General features: G+C 49.4%; 1 protein-coding gene across 2 annotated transcripts in view; it reads left to right on the top strand.

Moving 5' to 3' along the window:
* Positions 1–14,662, top strand: part of ARID3C (AT-rich interaction domain 3C) — a 130,013-nt gene extending 115,351 nt beyond the window's left edge. For both annotated transcript variants that reach the window (XM_066602306.1, XM_066602307.1), the window contains exons 4-8: positions 6,437–6,620; positions 7,027–7,271; positions 9,297–9,566; positions 9,678–9,767; positions 11,689–14,662. In XM_066602306.1, coding sequence (XP_066458403.1) covers positions 6,437–6,620; positions 7,027–7,271; positions 9,297–9,566; positions 9,678–9,767; positions 11,689–11,837 — 938 coding nt within the window. In that variant the 3' untranslated portion in view covers positions 11,838–14,662. The remainder of the gene's footprint in view (positions 1–6,436; positions 6,621–7,026; positions 7,272–9,296; positions 9,567–9,677; positions 9,768–11,688) is intronic.
* The last annotated feature ends 5,521 nt before the right edge of the window (positions 14,663–20,183 follow it).

The raw sequence follows: 20,183 nt of genomic DNA on the forward strand, positions 1-20,183 counted from the left end.
TGGTGGCTGTATTTACAGTACTCTCCTGATAGTGGTGGCTGTATATACAGTAACCTCCTGAGCTCCCCCTAGTGGTGGCTATATATACAGTAATCTCCTGAGCTCCCCCTAGTGGTGGCTGTATATACAGTAATCTCCTGAGCTCCCCCTAGTGGTGGCTATATATACAGTAATCTCCTGGGCTCCCCCTAGTGGTGGCTGTATATACAGTAATCTTCTGAGCTCCTCCTAGTTGTGGCTGTATATACAGTAATCGCCTGAGCTCCTCCTAGTGGTGGCTGTATATATAGTAATCTCCTGAGCTCCCCTTAGTGGTGGCTGTATACACAATCACCTCCTGTGGTCCCCCTAGTGGTGGCTGTATATACAGTAATCTCCTGAGCTCCCCCTAGTGGTGGCTGTATATACAGTAACCTCCTGAGCTCCTCCTAGTGGTGGCTGTATATACAGTAATCTCCTGAGCTCCTCCTAGTGGTGGCTGTATATACAGTAATCTCCTGAGCTCCTCCTAGTGGTGGCTGTATATACAGTAATCTCCTGAGCTCCCCCTAGTGGTGGCTGTATATACAGTAATCTCCTGAGCTCCCCCTAGTGGTGGCTGTATATACAGTAATCTCCTGAGCTCCCCCTAGTGGTGGCTATATGTACAGTAACCTCCTTAGCTCCTCCTAGTGGTGGCTTCGTATACAGTAGTCTGCTGCTCTCCCTCAGGGAGTTTGGAGCTCTGTATCAGGACTGGCCGGTTTGTACTGGATGTTTTCAGTGTGGACCTGCTGTCGTAATGATCTGCGGCCGCGACGCTCTGCCTCTGAGTTCCGCCACAGATTTTAGCCTGTGCATCCGCACGTCTGTAGTGCCTCTCAGTGGATCCACTAAATACGCGCGGTATCTCGCAGAAGGCGTGTCCAGAGTTGCCCCGCTGATTGGTCTGCCGTGACGCGGCGTATAACATCTGTCGCAGGTTTCCATAGCGTTCAGTCCAATGCTAGATGGTGCAGCCTGCTGTGTGAGCGCCACAGGCCAGCAGCTACAATGTATCAGTCTGCAGTCCGGCACCTTACACTGTCACGAATCCTCAGCTGTGAGACGTAACGGCTCAGGATGGGTTTGAGCCGCCATGTACTGCAGGTGGGCTCAGACTTGTACATGGGGGTCAGTCTCTGCAAGCGGCCTTACAGGTTGGGAGACGTCCGGACATCATCTGCTGATAAATGGCGCCATTAATCACTTGTGGCTCGTTGTGTAGACAATGGCTGATGGGGGCTTGTAGAGACTTATGGGGCGGCCGGCCGCGAATCATCAGTCTATTAGACAGCCCCCTTGTCTGCTCGTGGCTCCGCAGCGCCATCCATCATCCAGCGCCGGGTCATCCACTACACGGAGGCATAATGGCCGGTCGGGGGTTGGTGCTTGTAGCTCTAATAGGCCGCATTGTAAAGTGCGACCCCGAGCCGCCATCAATCCATCCTCACAGGACCACACCGAGCGGAGCCAGAGATTAACGGGGGCTCCGCCCACAGCGCCAATGTCTGCCACCTCTTGGCTCATGTATGTGGAGCCGCCTTATGGTCCGACCCGCCCATTTATAGCATCCTTCATGGCAGCGCGGCCGCGGTACAGACCGGACTGAGCGCCACATCTGCCTGCTGCGGGGGAGGGAGCAGTGCAGGAGTCTGGTAAAGATGGCTGACAGACCCTGTGGAAGGGGTAACGGCGGCCGTATTGGTTGTCATACAGCATTATGAGAACCCCAGGAGAAGGGGTGACGGCAGCCATATTGGCTGTCATACAGCATTATGAGAACCCCAGGAGAAGGGGTGACGGCAGCCATATTGCTTGTCATCCAGTATTTTGGTAATGGCGGCCATATTGGTTGTCACCCAGCATCTCTCAGTGGCAACCCCTGTGGGATGAGTAACGACGGTTGTCACCTAGTATTATTACAACCTCTGTTTAAGGGGTAACGGCGGCCATACTGGTTGTCATTCAGCATTATGAGAGCCCCAGTAGAAGGGGTGACGGCGGCCATATTGCTTGTCATCCAGTATTTTGGTAATGGCGGCCATATTGCTTGCCATCCAGTATTTTGGTAATGGCGGCCATATTGGTTACCCCCCAGCTTTGGGGGGCTACGACCAGTAATATCCTTGTCGTCTCTCTTTTCTCGCACTCGGTATCTTTAGCGCATAAAGTTAGTAACGCGACGTCAGCGGAGAAGCCATGGGAGATAAAGTTGGTGCGGCGCATCCATCATGTGACGGCGGCGCGGGACGGGGATGGATGCCTTATCAATACTCAGATGCCTTCATTTTCCTCCCGCCGCTCCAATCTTTATCGCTTCGTCTTCTTCCTCAAACAAAGTCGCCGTCTATAAATCACATCCACAATGGAAATCGATATATGGACGAGCGGGGGAGGGGCGGGCGGGCGGTGGGATCTTTACCGGATAACAGCCGACGGTTTACTGTGGTGAGGGGGGGCGCTCACGGGCTCAGCTCCCGAGGAAGGGGGGCGCTCACGGGCTCAGCTCCCGAGGAAGGGGGGCGCTCACGGGCTCGGCTACGAGTTTAGTGGAGTTATGTAGTTTGTGAAGTTCATCCTTACTTGTCAGCGTGCCACGGGGCAAATACAGCTTCAGCGCAGCTGCCCACATGGGCGCGATATCAATAACCGCGCCCAGTCACCACAACATATTGTCGGCCACCAGACTGTATTACACAGACAAGGCTTAGATACAGCAGAAGTATCACACAGGATGGGATTAGATACACAGCTCAGCACATTATCACACAGGATAGGATTAGATACACAGCTCAGCAGACAGTATCACACAGGATAGGATTAGATACACAGCTCAGCAGGCAGTATCACACAGGATAGGATTAGATACACAGCTCAGCAGACAGTATCACACAGGATAGGATTAGATACACAGCTCAGCAGGCAGTATCACACAGGATGGGATTAGATACACGGCTCAGCAGGCAGTATCACACAGGATGGGATTAGATACACAGCTCAGCACATTATCACACAGGATAGGATTAGATACACAGCTCAGCAGACAGTATCACACAGGATAGGATTAGATACACAGCTCAGCAGACAGTATCACACAGGATAGGATTAGATACACAGCTCAGCAGGCAGTATCACACAGGATAGGATTAGATACACAGCTCAGCAGACAGTATCACACAGGATAGGATTAGATACACAGCTCAGCAGGCAGTATCACACAGGATGGGATTAGATACACGGCTCAGCAGGCAGTATCACACAGGATGGGATTAGATACACAGCTCAGCAGACAGTATTACACAGGATAGGATTAGATACACGGCTCAGCAGACAGTATCACACAGGATAGGATTAGATACACAGCTCAGCAGACAGTATCACACAGGATGGGATTAGATACACGGCTCAGCAGACAGTATCACACAGGATAGGATTAGATACACAGCTCATCACACAGGATCGGATTAGATACACAGCTCGGCAGACAGTATCACACAGGATAGGATTAGATACACGGCTCAGCAGACAGTATCACACAGGATAGGATTAGATACACGGTTCAGCAGACAGTATCACATAGGATAGGATTAGATACACGGCTCAGCAGGCAGTATCACACAGAATAGGATTAGATACACAGCTCAGCAGACAGTATCACACAGGATAGGGTTAGATACATGGCTCAGCAGACAGTGTCACACAGGATAGGATTAGATACACAGCTCGGCAGACAGTATCACACAGGATAGGATTAGATACACGGCTCAGCAGACAGTATCACACAGGATAGGATTAGATACACGGTTCAGCAGACAGTATCACATAGGATAGGATTAGATACACGGCTCAGCAGATAGTATCACACAGGATAGGATTAGATACACGGCTCAGCAGATAGTATCACACAGGATAGGATTAGATACACAGCTCAGCAGACAGTATCGCACAGGATAGGATTAGATACACGGCTCAGCAGATAGTATCACACAGGATAGGATTAGATACACGGCTCAGCAGACAGTATCACACAGGATAGGATTAGATACCCGGCTCAGCAGACAGTATCACACAGGATAGGATTAGATGCAGCGCAACAAAAGCCACAGGCTCTGGCATGCTGGGAGTTATAGTTCCACAGCAGGTAGCGGACCGCTGATGCTATGTCTGTGGAGCTCTCTGGAAAGCCCCCCATGCCTGTCAGCTCACGGGGCCACTTTCCCATGTGGTGGCAGTGCCCACCACAGTGCCCGCCGCCGGACCTCCAGCTCTTTACACAGTCCTGTTCTTTCGCTCCACCCTCACCCTATAGACCCCGACCAGCGCCAGAGGTCATCAGGAAGGTCAGGACCGGCGACTGTGCCCCATCTTTGTCCTCGCTGCGTTCCTGGAGCGGCGCTGGCGGTATTGACTGCCTGCTTGTCAGTCCACTCCGGAGAAGCGCAGGTTAATTATTACGGGTCGAACGCTAAAACCCCACAAAGACGAGAATCGCCTCCGAGATTACCAGGCGCATGAAAGCCGGAGGGCGAGACTTCTGGGACTCAGCGGAACGCCGTCCATTAATGAGGGCGCCGCTCGTCTCCTGCAGAATACAAGCCGTTAACCCCACACTACAGGTGTGCCGTCCCTCATACTCCTGGGCCAACCGACCGCTGGCGGCAGCGTGCGTGCGACCAACCAGATCACATCCAAAATGTACAACAATGGTGTCCAGACGCTTTATTAACACGCCACGTGCGCCATTTTTACTCCATGTCTTCACTGCTCTGTGACTTATTCCTCTCTCAGGAATATCATTGAGAGCCAACATGGCCGCCCTTACCACGCCCACTGCGGCGGCAGTCTCGCTGCTCATCCCAGCTCCTTAATGGGTAATGTGCGACCAGTCAGACATATTAGTCATCCTCCACCGGCCCCGGGGGCCGACCTGACAGGAGGGGCTATTACTTCTAAGTCATATGTACCAGCTTTTAAAAACTGCCATCAGGAAGATTGGAGAACGCCGCCCCTTTTCACAGGCCACACCCCCTTTTATATGCTACATCTCCTATTTACAGCCCAAATGCCCTGGAGCAAGGGCACTAACATTAAGAGGGTACCTTGAGACTTCCTATCCCGCTGCTACCTCCATCTTTCTTATGCCCCCCACAAGATAATTGTCCCCCCTTTTGTGCTTCCATTAGGGGATAGTGTCCTCATAAGGTAGTAGTGCCCCCATTATGTGATGGTGTCTACTTTGTTCGCCTTTTGGTAATGGTGCCCAATTTGTGCCCCATTGGTTACCAGTGTTCCTGTTAGATAATAGCACCCCCTTTGTCTTCTCATTGTATAATAGTGCCTGCTTTGTGCCATGTTAGGTTATAGTGCCCCATAATGCAATAATGCCTATTTGTGCCCCCATTAGGTGACAGTGCCCACTTGGTGCCCCGTTAGGTAATAGTATCCCTATAAGGTAGTAGTGCTCCATTTGTACCTCCATTACGTAATCATGCACACTTTGTGCCCTGCTAAGTGCCCCCTTTATGCCCCCAAGAGGTATTATGGCCCCCGTTGGGCCTCCTTACATAATAATGTCTCCATAAGGCAATAGTGTCATTATGAGGCCCCCTTACGTAATAATGCCTATTTGTGCCCCCATTAGGTGACAGTTCCCACTTGGTGCCCCGTTAGTTAATAGTATCCCTATAAGGTATTAGTGCTCCATTTGTACCTCCATTACGTAATCATGCACACTTTGTGCCCTGCTAAGTGCCCCCTTGATGCCCCCCGTTGTGCCTCCTTAAGGCAATAGTGTCATTATGAGGCCCCCTTTGTGTCTCCATTAGGTGATACTGCTTCCTGCCACAAGGCTTTCTGAGTGTCATATGTGCTTTATCCGTGTCTTCCTTTCCCCCTGCCCCGTGCAGCTTCTTCGTGTGCGTCTTGCCTCCTCCTCCTCCTGACCCTGTCTCCTCCCTCTGATGTTCTGAGTGTCAGAGGGGAGGAGTCAGACCCAGAAGGAGGGGTCAAAATGCAAATGAAGATACCGTATGGAGGAAAGGACGCTGAGATAGCACCCGGGTGACTGGACAACTCTCCCGAGCGGGCTCCCCGCTGTCTGTGAGCCTCCTGGACATTCTCAGAAGGTTGAGCGGGGGTTGACGGGAAGTCACCTGACTGCTCGTTAGAGCCGCGCTGTCCTACCTGGAGAGTCCGAGGTCGTTACAATGTATCCAGGCAGTCGGACAGGACTCAGCAGGATTGTCCGTGTGCCACCAGCCCATCTGCTGTAGTCATCAGATCTTTTATGAATATGTAGACATCCCCTTTAAGAATTTAAAGGCACAGGTTTCCCTATTCTTCTTTAGGTGGGACGTGCTCTTCTGGTGTATTTCGGGCCATCACCAATAATTCGTCTCCCACCTTCTCGTTGCAGGGACGCCCGTGAATCGAATCCCCATAATGGCGAAGCAAGTGCTGGACCTGTACACGCTCTACAGACTGGTGACGGAGAAGGGCGGACTGGTGGAAGTGATCAACAAGAAGATCTGGAGGGAGATCACCAAGGGCCTGAGTCTGCCCACCTCCATCACCAGCGCCGCCTTCACGCTCAGAACACAGTGAGTTGCCCCAGAAGCTGACGATTCACCATTTAGATGTCGAGATGGTGGCTGACAGCCAATGCCTGCCGGATACGACGGAGCGCAGTCACATGTAAGACAGACCATCCTCTGTGAGCTGAGCAGCCCGGACATCATACGTGCGACCTGCGCTGATGCGTCACTCACAGAGGATTGCCTAGACTGACACCTTGTAACAAACCCCCAGCGGTGCGAGCAGGACGAGTTCACCATGGGTTCCGATCGCAAAAAGGTGGTGAATGTGTTTTCTATTCACTGACAGCAAGCAGAGATATTAAAAAACAAAGGCTATTAAAGAGTTACATTATACAATGATGAAAGAGGTTGGTGGTTGTAGTCCTGTGTGTCCCGGATAACGAGCCCCCTCTTCTTCCCTGCTGCTTAGATACATGAAGTACCTGTATCCCTACGAGTGTGAGAAGCGAGGGCTCAGCTCCCCTGGAGAGCTACAGGCCGCCATCGACAGTAACAGGAGGGAGGGCCGGAGACAAGGCTTCGGCTCTGGCCTCTTCAACTACTCCCCTGTGGGGACCCCAAGCGTCCTGACGTCCCCGAAAATAAACATGCCCACCCTGACCGTCACAGCACACAATGGAGCGCAAATCAGCCAGATGCCCGTTATCAAAAAAGGTGGGTGCCAGTCTGAGGAATGTGCTGTGCTAGATCCTGACAGTCATCTTATTGGCCTTTTGTCCCCCGAGCAGTCATCCTTTTGTGCCTTGGTTCTGCTGGCAGTGGCCTTGTTGCCCCTTTGTCTCCCTGGCATCTTGTTGCCCCTTTACCCCCTGGCAGTGGCCTTGTTGCTTCTAGTCCCCCTGGCAGTGCCAATGGTGTCCTTTTGTCCACCTGACTAAAATCTTGGTCTCTCTAGCAGTGGCCTTTTTGCTCCCTGGTGTCCCCCATCATCTTGTTGCTCCTTGGTCCCTCTGCCATTTTGTTGCACCCATGTCCCCGTCATCTTGTTGTCCCTTTGTCTCCCTGGCATCTTGTTGCCCCTTTGTCTTCCTGGCATCTTGTTGCACCTATGTCGCCCTGTCATCTTGTTGCCCCTTTGTCTTCCTGGCATCTTGTTGCACCTATGTCCCCCTGTCATCTTGTTGCCCCTTTGTCTTCCTGGCATCTTGTTGCACCTATGTCCCCCTGTCATCTTGTTGCCCCTTTGTCTTCCTGGCATCTTGTTGCACCTATGTCCCCCTGTCATCTTGTTGCACCTATGTCCCCCTGTCATCTTGTTGCACCCATGTCCCCCTGTCATCTTGTTGCACCTATGTCCCCCTGTCATCTTGTTGCCCCTTTGTCTTCCTGGCATCTTGTTGCACCTATGTCCCCCTGTCATCTTGTTGCCCCTTTGTCTTCCTGGCATCTTGTTGCACCTATGTCCCCCTGTCATCTTGTTGCTCCTTTGTCTTCCTGGCATTTTGTTGCACCCATGTCCCCCATCATCTTTTTGTCCCTTTGTCCCCCTGTCATCTTGTTGCCCCTTTGTCACCCTGTCATCTTGTTGCCCCTTTGTCCCCCATCATCTTGTTGCCCCTTTGTCACCCTGTCATCTTGTTGCCCCTTTGTCCCCCATCATCTTGTTGCCCCTTTGTCTCCCTGGCATCTTTTTGCACCCATGTCCCCCTGTCATCTTGTTGCCCCTTTGTCTTCCTGGCATTTTGTTGCACCCATGTCCCCCATCATCTTTTTGTCCCTTTGTCCCCCTGTCATCTTGTTGCCCCTTTGTCACCCTGTCATCTTGTTGCCCCTTTGTCCCCCATCATCTTTTTGTCCCTTTGTCCCCCATCATCTTGTTGTCCCTTTGTCTCCCTGGCATCTTGTTGCACCCATGTCCCCCATCATCTTGTTGCCCCTTTGTCCCCCTGTCATCTTGTTGTCCCTTTGTCTCCCTGTCATCTTGTTGCCCCTTTGTCACCCTGGCATCTTGTTGCCCCTTTGTCCCCCTGTCATCTTGTTGTCCCTTTGTCTCCCTGTCATCTTGTTGCCCCTTTGTCACCCTGGCATCTTGTTGCCCCTTTGTCCCCCTGTCATCTTGTTGTCCCTTTGTCTCCCTGGCATCTTGTTGCCCCTTTGTCACCCTGTCATCCTGTTGCCCCTTTGTCCCCCTGCCATCTTGTTGCCCCTTTGTCCCCATCATCTTTTTGTCCCTTTGTCTCCCATCATCTTGTTGTCCCTTTGTCTCCCTGTCATCTTGTTGCCCCTTTGTCTTCCTGGCATCTTGTTGCACCCATGTCCCCCATCATCTTGTTGCCCCTTTGTCACCCTGTCATCTTGTTGCCCCTTTGTCCCCCTGTCATCTTTTTGCCCCTTTGTCCCCCTGTCATCTTGTTGTCCCTTTGTCTCCCTGTCATCTTGTTGCCCCTTTGTCTTCCTGTCATCTTGTTGCCCCTTTGTCTTCCTGTCATCTTGTTGCATCCATGTCCCCCATCATCTTGTTGCCCCTTTGTCTTCCTGTCATCTTGTTGCCCCTTTGTCCCCCTGTCATCTTGTTGCCTCTTTGTCTCCCTGGCATCTTTTTGCACCCATGTCCCTTTGTCATCTTGTTGCCCCTTTGTCTCTCTGGCATCTTGTTGCCCCTTGTCTACTTCTGGGCTGTGTCTGGTGGGCATAGAGGTGGCGCTCACCCTGTTTCTCCTGATGTCTCCCACATGCTAGAGGACGGTCTGCACATAGCTGCCCCCCCTCACCGGATCAGCATACCCGTAACTTTGCCCGGCCACCATGCCGCGGCAGCCCAGGCCGTACAAGTCATGCAGGCTGCAGCCCTGGAGCAACTCCGAGAGAAGCTGGAATCTGGGGAACCACCGGAGAAGAAGATGGCGATGATGGCGGAGGAACAGCAGAGGTTAATGCAGCACGCACTACAACACAACCTGCTGGCAATGGCCGCACAGATGCCCATGAAGGTCAAAATCAACAACCGAGGTAAGTACGCCCACCACACAAATGACTGGGTGTTTGCACAGTCGCCCGCACTCCAGCACTCGGGCGGCGTTCTCCGGCGCCCCTCATCTCTCGTGATTTTCTCTCCTCCAGACGACAGACAAGAGACAGCGATGAACCTGTCCGCCTCCACCATTAGCAGCATCAACATGTCGATGGAAATAAATGGAGTTGTGTACGCAGGTAAGTAGCCGCCTCTCAGGAAATCCAATAAGTTCCAGCGAGTGCCGGAGCGCGCTATAAAATCCATCGTAATGAACGCAAGAAGTGGATGTGCCGACAGCGAGTTCCTTAACCCGTCTCGCAGGACAGCTAAGACACTAACGCAGACGTCTCCAAACTACGACTCCCAACGTGTCAGAGACCGCTGCGCTAGCAGCTCCATCGTCTGGGATTGTAGCACAGTGCCAGCTGCTGTAGAGCCGCCTCCTGACATTGAGCTCTAGCGTCACTGGTCAATAGATCCGGACAGGGCAGCAAAAAAGGAGTCAATGCAATGACTGGCTAATAAAGAGTTAATCTTCGGTTCATAGATTCCCCTCCAGCCTCAACAGCCACTTCTAACATACGGGGTCAGATCACAGCCATGATTGCCGCAGTCCCACGTAGACGTCGTTCTGGCCGCCGCTGATCTGTGCACTTTGTTTTCGCCTACTTTTTTCAATTTCTATTTTGTCCAAAATCAGTGGAGTTGGCGGAATTGTGGTGCAGAAGTAGTCGCCGTGCCCGACCCTCCGGGGAGGGCAGAGAGCAGATCTACAACATAGCTGACTTAGCTGTAGTACACCCCTGTAATGCCGTCACCATATAATGGTTGGGTAGCAGCTCTACACAGTGATAGTGATGACAGTGCAGTTACTTCCATTGATCATAGGCGGCGTCTTCTTTGATTGAAGTCATACATTTTTCTTATCTAGGCCCAGACCGCCATGAAGACTTCCTTCCAGCCACACTTATCTCTGCACACTTTTCCCATCCTGCCGCAACTTTAATGCCCCCTCAGTGCTTCCTTTTGTGTCCCCAGTATTAATTCGCCCCATAGTGACCACCACAAAAATAATGCATCCTTTGTGTACCACAGTTATAGTATCTCCCTTTGTGCTCCCACACAATTATAATACCCCTTCATGCTCCCCCCAAGGTAATGTCCACTGGAAAAGTAATAATACCCCTTCTGTTCTCCCAAAGTAATAGTACCTTCTCTGTGCCCCCACAAACTGACAATATCCCCTTTGTGCCCCACAAAGAATAGTGCCTCCACAAAGTAATAGCGCCCATCTGTACCCCCCCCCCTCCCCTCCCCCCAAAGTCATATTTCCCCCCTGCAGTTCACAACTTCCCAAATGTGGGCAGCAAAGGGCAAACTCATGCTGCTGCCTGACAGCTGACTCAGCACTCTGAGAGCAAGAGGCGGAGTTAGGAGCTGAGCTGCACTACGCACACCGCCGCCGCAGCTCTGCATCAGCTGTCAGACAGCTGCAACTTGAGTAATAAAGTTTGTCCTCCTCTGGCCAAAGGGAGGAACTCAAGCAGAGGTAAGAAGGCAGTTTAACCATGTAACAGCCTGCCTACGTACATCCCTGAGCTGTCATGTAGGTGCAGATGCGGAGTAGCTCTGTATCTTAACCATTGTATGACTTTTATCCTAAATGTATCCCTATGCAGGTTGTATCTGTAATTCTCAGTCTTCCCTGAGCTGGTGGGTGGAGACTGCTGCTATACTGCTTCCCATCCCTTGCACATATACATCTCTACAGTAAAGCAGCAGCACAGAGGACATTATACAGCAGTACTGAGCAGTGTAGATGTGATTCTAGGACTGCTATGAGATACCACACTTACTATTAGCTGCAGCAGTGTCTGTGTGAGTCTCTGAGCTTCTTACTCACTTGGCTCCTGCTTCCATTTCCCCCGCTCATTTCCATAGACTTCTATGGGCAGCAAGCCATCTGATCTGTCAGTAAGCTGTTACCCATTTTAGTAGACAAGATAGACTTTTAACACCCCAGAAACAACTAAGTTGTATTGCCCAGTTTCTTTAGTTATGTGGTATTCATTGAATCCTCTGCCCACATTCCAGGTGTTTCTGTTCTTCTGCCCTCAGGTGTGTTATTTGCCCACAGAGCAACGTCAACTTCAGGGTCAAGCACAAGTTCTGTCAACAACAATGAGCGCTCCAGTCCATCCACGGCACAAATCCTTCCACAGTCATCTTCATCACAAAGACACACTCCACCCAGTTCTTCCCCGTGAGTCCGTGTAGACCCTTATCCAGAGCCTCTTAAACCCACATCTCACATTCTCATTCAAGGAGGGTGGGCTTCTTCGGAAGTGAGGAGGACTCTTGCAGTTACGTTATGCAGAATTGACAGGTGTGGAGCAGAACAACAATAGGGATCAAGCAGTGATACCGCAGGACTGTGCCAACGGGAGCGGTCTCTCCGACTTCCATCTGCTTCAACCCTACGTTCTGCTGGAGGTGTCAAGCATTCACCAAGCTTCTATTGTGGTGATGATCATCGGCAAGATGAGAACATGGTCTACCGCCTGCTCAAAACCACCCTACCTCTAATTAACTCACCTGGATTATGTTATACCAAAGACTGAGCCAGGTGCTCCTACTTCTGTACCGTAATCCAGATACCCATGCACATAGTCTCCAGCCACCAAGAAGCCCCTCTTTCTGGGCATGGGTCATGTCCAACAATCAGACAGTGAAAAAGATGAACTCCTAAAATATAGCTTTTACCAAAGATATAAAACAAAGAGTTAATTTATTCAGTCCTAAGATAATGGAGTAGATTAGACGAGAGTGTTTTCTTTATTATTATTTTGTATCTGTGTTTGCGGAATAATTGTCTTGAGAGCGGCGGCCTCTGATTTACATCTTCCAGTGGAGATCTCGTGTGACAGTGGGGAAGAAGGCAAGTCACTACAAGGAAACACTGGAGATGACCAAAGATCCAACGCAGCCTCTTCGGCAGGAATGTATAGAATTGTTACACTTACCTCAGACAGCAGAGAGGAAACTGGGTCCATTCAGAGACCCTCAACTCAAAAGAATGGGAGGTCCACTATGGAGAACTGTCCATCCTCGAGGCATCCTCCCACCCAGCCTACATGTATTGTGTATCATGGAGATAGAGGTAGGAAGGGAGGATAGAAAATGAGATTTACTTATATGCATTAGTGTAACATCCAATGTGGTAAATCGCTCAATCCGGAGGACCTAGATGCAGTCGCCGTGACAACAAGTAACTTTTTGTGCTCTAGATTTACGGGATATGACATTGAAGAGATAGAAATCTGACTCGGGAGCGGCACAAGTTCCGTTGTCCTTTAGACTCAATTAAAAGAGAAAAGCCCATGAATTTAAACCAGATTTAAGAAAGATCAGTGTTAGACTCTACGAGACCCAACTGTAGAAGAAAAAAGTCTGTAGACTCTACGAGACCCAACTGTAGAAAAAAAAGTCTGTAGACTCTACGAGACCCAACTGTAGAAAAAAAAGTCTGTAGACTCTACGAGACCCAACTGTAGAAAAAAAAGTCTGTAGACTCTACGAGACCCAAGGGGGGAAAGATCAGTCCTTAGACTCTATAAGACCCATCGTAGGAAAAAAAAACAGTCCTTACTCTGTACAAGACCAAACTATTAAGACCAGTTATTAAAGTCTACAAGATCCATCTGTAAGAGAGACTGGGCATTAGACTCTTCAAGACCTAGCTGTATGAACAAGCAGTCCTGAGACTCTACAAGACCTAACTGGAAGAAAGACTGGTCATTAGACTTTTGAAGACCCAACTGTAGGAGAGATCGGTGCTTAGACTAGTCTTTACACTAAAAAAGACCCAAATTTGGGAAAGACAAGCCCTCATGCTATGGGAGACTGAAATGTTAGAAAGACAAATCCTTACTCTACAAGATCCTTAGACTGTTCTAGACCCAACTGTAGGAACGACTCGTCATTAGATTCTATGAGACCCACAAGTCCTTAGAGTTTTATGACTGGTCTGTCCTATATTTAAGCCTAAAATCCGAGTGACCCAACAGTAAAAAAAATAGTCCTTAAGCTCTGATACCCAACTGAAGGAAAAATAAGTCTGACCTCACTAATGGGCTTTTAACCTGCACATACACCTTGGTAAGGCCCTGGCGGAGCTGACTACTGACAGCCAGGATCCTGCTCTAACCACCAGTTGTGGAGAAACCTCACATCCCAGCAATTTAACATCTTATATGCCACAATCAATAGCAACTGCAGCATGTAAGCAGATGACAGGGGGCCGGAGATCCTTCTGTCACCCATCGGCACCCTGCAGTGCAACAGGTTCCCACAGCAGCCGGAAGCCTAACAAAGGCCTCCATGTCGGCCATGTAACTCAGACTCTGCAGGGGGCGGGTCTACTAGGCTGATGTCATGGGCTTAGTAGAACGCACTAATGCAGTGTACTATCCTAGCCATCAAACTGTCTCATTTTCAAGTTCCTTTGAGGGACTAAAAAGTAGTGTAAGAAAAGTTCATCAAAGCTTAAAAAAGATACAGTAAAAAAAAATGCATTTTTTGCCCACAAAAACCCTTTTTGAATGGATGAAATACCAAAGAAATTTTCATATAAAAGGTCTTACTGCGTTCGTAACGAACCGGACAATGAAAATATTTAGTTATTTATCGCGCATGGTGAACGTCCTAAAAAGTTCAAAAACTAACGCCAGAATTGCAGTTTTTCTTTTGTTCATCTCCCAAAAAACGCAGTAAAAAGTAATTCAAAAGTCACCCATACCCCTAGATGGTACCAATGAAGACTGCAGCTCTTCCCGCAAAAAAACAGCCCTCAAAGAGCGCCGCCGGCGGAAAATAAAAATGTTCGGGGTCTCGGAATGCGGCGAAGCCGCCGGTTGGGGGCTTTTTTTTAAATGTATTTTTATTGTGCAAAATTATTTTAAAAAAATACAATATTCTCCATTATTTGGTTCGGCGGTAATCCTGCTGATCGGATAAGGAATGATCCTGTTATTCTTACTGACTGGAAGTGCCACAAAAGCAATGGTGGAATCTCTGGGGAGTTTTTCCATCCCCCCCCCCCCCCCCCCCCCAAAAAAAAGAGATATAAATGATGCAATACAATATATCTACCACAGAGGGGAGCCAGTAACAATACAACTTGTCCCCAATAAAGGAAGCCCCCATACAGGAATGTCAACACTAGAGATGAGCGAGCATCCTCCTTAAGGCAAATACTCCAGCGAGTATCGTCCTTTTCGAGTATCTGCCTGCTCGTCCGCAAAGATTCGGATGCCGGCGGGGGTGAGCGGTGGGTTGCGGGAGTGAGTGAGCAGGGGAGAACGGGGGCGGAGGAGAGAAATCTTCCACTTCGTTCCCCCGCTCTCCCCCCGCTGGCACCCGAATCTTTGCGGACGAGCAGGCAGATACTCGCTCGAGTATTTGTCCTTAAGGAGTATGCTCGCTCATCTCTAGTCAACACGTTATGACTCTTGCAATGCAACATTGACAATCGCTTGGTCCTTAAGGCAAAAAATAGGCAAGTCATTTAGGGGTTAAGAAAGATCAGTCCTACTCTATTAGACCAAACTGAAAAACAACTGCAGGAGAGACCAGTCATCAGACTCTATGAGATCCAAATGTTGGAAAGACAAATCCTTAGAGTTTAATGATTGTTTTTTCCTACTTGTAGGCTATGAAGAGTTCAAGGACTAGGCTTCCCTAAATCGGAGTCTTGTAGGCTCTGAGGCTCAACAGTAAGAAGGACTAATCCTAAAAATCAACAAGATCCAATTGTAGGAAATTGTAGACTCTATGGTACCCAGCTATAGCAGATACCAGCCCTTGGGCACTGCCATACTATACCAGTCCTTAGACTCTTCAAGATCCATCTGGAAAGAAGAGCAGTTCTTAGACTCTATTAGAACTGTATGCATAACAAGTCCTTAGACTCTGTGAGACCCAAAAGATGGAAAGACAGGACTGATCATTCCAACCGTTGTGGCTAAGGACTTGTTTTAACTCCATTTAGGTCTTGCAGAGTCCATGCGCAAGAAATCCTAGTCCTTAGACTCTACAAGAGCAAAGCAATAGGAAACACCAGTCCTGGGATAAATCCTTAGACTAGAAGATCCAAGTGTAGGAAAGGCAAGTCCTTAAGATACAACATGGCCCAACTATAGAAAATATCAGTCCTTAGAATCTTCAAAACTCAACTGTAAGAAAGCCCAGGCTTTAGACCCTATAAGAACCAACTATAAGAAGATTATCTCTAAGCCCAGACCGTGAGATAACCATGGTGATCTACTGCCAATCTAATCATCATCCATTACCGTGGAACATTTGGAGTAGCCATGTTGGATTTCTGGTCTAATCTTTTTTAGTTCTTGTCCAGAAATATGTGAAGGCAGAGAGGTATTGCAGCTCCTCTGCCCATCATATCAAAGTGCACATGAGTTTGCCCATATATATTAGATATTTATGGGCAGATCTGACTGATTTGACAGGCTCTGGTAACAATGGACAAGGGTGGCTGGTGGTCAATGAGGGAAGACCATCTCAGACCCTATATATGCATTAATGTGGCGCCATCTTATCTGGCAATGGGAATGGCTGACCCTATACAGTAAATTAGATAGAGAACCTAAATCAATTGTCCATAGACTACTTGCATTGTGATGCCAATATGCAATGGTATATACCAGCAGCATGGGGCCTGGGGATCTGTTAACATGCCAAATGATTGGGGAGATTTATCAAAACTGGAGCCAAGGAAACTTGGAGCGATTTCAGATCTCATGTGAAGAATACTTTGTCCTCCAACTCAGAACCCTCACATTACAGACATGAAATAGTCTGCCTCTCCCACATGGAAAGCAGCAGCCTCGGAGATGAGAGAGGCAACAGGCAGGAGTCCTGAGAGCCGTCTTGTTGCATCTTGACCTTTAGTCTTCTCATGAGAGTCTTAATAACCTCCGATCATCAAAATAAAGACTTTCCAGTTTTGCATTGAAAACCTTATTTTGAATGTCACCGAAATGATTCCCTTAGTACGTCTGCTCCATGTGGAGCCACGAGCTCCGAACTGCCGACCTGCCTCGTGGCTGCTGACCTTTTCAGAGCTTGGTAAAAAGAAAATCAATGCCTCTGTCAGACTCTTCTCTCTTAATCACTGGTGATACGGAGAGGTCTGTGATAACGCCGCTTCTCTCGCAGCACTTTGTCAGGTCCGTCCTCCACCGCGCCTCCAGCCTCCGTTTAGTACTGCGATTGTCATTTACCTAATAGATCTCGGAGCTCATCCACCAACCTCCCTCGTATCTATCGGCGTAGTGCACCATTTTACCCTCAACTGCTGACTAATGGGCGGTTGTGATATCGCAGTTCATAGTGGTCCATGAGCTGACCATAGGGGGTCCTGATGCTACACCCTTTCTCTGATTACAGTCACTTAGTTGGGGGGTAGCGTTATACCATACCCCTTGAATCATTGGCCACCAGCCTTCTACTCTTTGTAGTATTATTCTGAAGAGTGTTTAATCAGTGCCTCCCTATTTGTGGTACCAATAGATGGAGGATTGGGAGGTGTGCCGTATCTCCCATCATACCCATGGACAGATGGGGTAGTGAGTCTCATTGTGTGAAAATAGGGCTCCGGTTCTCCTTCAATATGAACGTTTTGCAATTACCTCTACTTCCAGTGTCCTGTGACCACCGCCCAACACGGAGACCACTTAACCACACACCTTAATCTTCTATGATGTTCATGCTCTGCTTGGGGCAAGGGGCACTATCCTAGTGCTGGTGCCATTAATACTACTGTCATTACCTTCAACTGGCATGGTCTTCGTAGGATGCGTTGTGAACACTATGGGAACCTCCTCAATGCCAAATCACCAATATCTGCCTCTTATGGCATAGCCTGGTATACCTCACCTGACTCCTCTTCATTTTATGTTGACGCCTGCTGTGGACTGAGTCACTGGATTTCTTTACTTTTTATCTAGATACCAAAGAAGGGAATATTCAAAATGACATCTACCTCATTCTTATATATTTATGATGTTCCCATGGGAAGGACGGTGTTATGGTGCATAAGAACAACTCCCAACCTGCCCTTCCAACCCAACGCTTCTCCATGCTGGTCAATGGACTTATGTACAGGTGTCCAAAGTCATCTAGGAAGGATCCCGACAGCCACAAGAGCTTCCTACTGTTCAAGTGGAGAGCCGACGGCCTGCCACTGGGAGAGGATGGTCTTCTGATAGCCCGGTATGGGTGGCCATCCCTTGTGCTTGACCTGATGGTGAATCATTGTGTTCAAGCATTCAGTTGAGTCAATGGGTTGAGCCAATAATGGTTGGCAAAGCCTGGCTTCAGGTGGCACAAGGAAGAGAATGGGTACTTATTAGGGCTTCTCTATGTGTTTCATTGTATCATGGTACCTCAACCTCTCCTCTGATGGACCTATAAGTTCTGGACACCCATCTATGCCAATGGGTAATGCCGGCAATGGTGTGCTTACTTTTTAGGATGAAGAGTATGGTGTGTATTTCCAGTCGTTCAACCAAACCAAAGATCCGGCGTGGGCACATTTCATTGTCGTGACAAGATAGCGGGGCGGGAAGACAGGGGAATGATGTAATTATTGTTTTTTATGTTTTTTCTACTACAGCTGTTTTATTTCTTACCTGTTTTGCTTGTAGCATTTAGTGTTTTTCTAGAATGCTCCGCACAGCCGCATTGCAGGTCCTGACAGAGTCATTTCATGCGTCTCGAGATGCAGACCCATTCCTGGTGGAGGAGCCGTCACCGGCAACTATTCTGTAGCCAGCAACCAATCCGTTCTCTGTTCATCTCAGTGGACTTACCCACATAGCAGCGAATATTGACTATTTACATTAGACGATGAGTCCACCAGGTTTGGTAAACCCTTAACATATCCAAAATGACAAGTCACATCCAGAGCTGCACTCAGAATTCTGCTGGTTTCCAGTTAGCTCTCAGGCGGCAGGAACTCACTGCATGCCCGATGGTTCAGTATCGGCACTGGTGCATCAAGGGAGATGTAGTGACCAGGCTACATACACCCCAGTGTACCCCATGGAGTGCATTCTGGGAGCTCGACTAAGCTGTTAACCCTCTGCAGTCTTATTCCTGCATCGGTCAGAACCTGGAATGCGGCTCGGAGCTTCAGTTTTCTTTCGTCTGCCTAAATCTTGTTCTTTGATCCAGTGTATTAGGTACAATGCTGGATTGTGGTGCTCAGGGGAATAGAGAAACAAAAAAATGACAATAAATGATTAAATATTCTTGGCGTCTCGTGTCGTTTTTTTCCTGTCTTTGCAGAGATTATTGGGACCCTGAAGGTTCCGAAAGACTGATCTTCAATAATGCTGGAAGAGTTAAGGGATGCAACACCCTGGACAACCACTAGGAGCAGTGTAGGTGCTACAGCTCAGGTAGCAAGCAGGAAAGGTAGGGATCCACTGTAGGTTGTCAGGACAGTAGCTGCAGGAGCATGAAAAATAACCGCAGTACCAGGTATAGCGTGGTGCAGGAGGTATAGCGTGGTGCAGGAGGTATAGCGCGGTGCAGGAGGTATAGTGCGCTGCAGGAGGTATAGTGCGCTGCAGGAGGTATAGTGCGCTGCAGGAGGTATAGCGCGGTGCATGAGGTATAGTGCGGTGCAGGAGGTATAGTGCGCTGCAGGAGGTATAGTGCGATGTAGGAAGTGTAATGAGGTGCAGGAAGTGTCTTGGGGTGCCGGAGGTATCCAGTTACACAGGGTTCATCAGCTACAAAGAAGAGGCTTCGGCAGCATCAATGGTGCAATTTCAATATCCAAACTTTATTTCCCCATCACAGAAAGACAAGCAACGTTTCGGCCGTATTGGCCTTTGTCAGCTTGACAGTAATCCCCACAGTGGCCCCAATATTAGCAAGACACCCCCACAATGGCCCCACTAGTAGCAGAGACCCCCACAGTGGCCCCACTAGTAACAGAGACCCCCACAATGGCCCTACTAGTAGCAGAGACCCCCACAGTGGCCCCACTAGTAGCAGAGACCCCCAAAATAGCCCACTCCCTTAGATCTAGTCGCCCCCATAAATCTCCAGCGAGTAGGAGGACTCGTACAGTTAAACACAACCTGCAGCCGCTGAGGCCATGGCTCTGCACTAGGGGGCGCCTCACCCCGCGGTCTCTGCACACGCAGTAGTGTGTGGGGGTGAGCCATGTTCTCAGCAGCCGCAGGTTGTGTCTTCCTGCGGCCGAGTACAAGCGGGGCTGCGCACATCAGTGAGGGTCACACCCGGCCGGCGCTGGGAACCTAAATTATTTTTTACCAGCAATTAACATTAAAGCATAAATCCCAGCACCGGCCTTGGACCGAATTCCCGGGCGGATGGCAACCCTACTTGTGTGGGTGACAATGATGGGGGTTGTAGTTCCTTGTTATCGCTGTCTCAGCTGAACATCTTGGTGATGAGGCTGATGACCCCCCCAGTAACACCGCATAACCCTGTAATCCGCAGCTAATTTCTGGCAGCCACTCGATAGCAGGTCTTGTATTGATGAGGACGGGCTGTGATTA

This window comes from Eleutherodactylus coqui, chromosome 5, assembly GCF_035609145.1.
Source record: "Eleutherodactylus coqui strain aEleCoq1 chromosome 5, aEleCoq1.hap1, whole genome shotgun sequence".
In the NCBI taxonomy this organism is placed as follows: domain Eukaryota; kingdom Metazoa; phylum Chordata; class Amphibia; order Anura; family Eleutherodactylidae; genus Eleutherodactylus; species Eleutherodactylus coqui.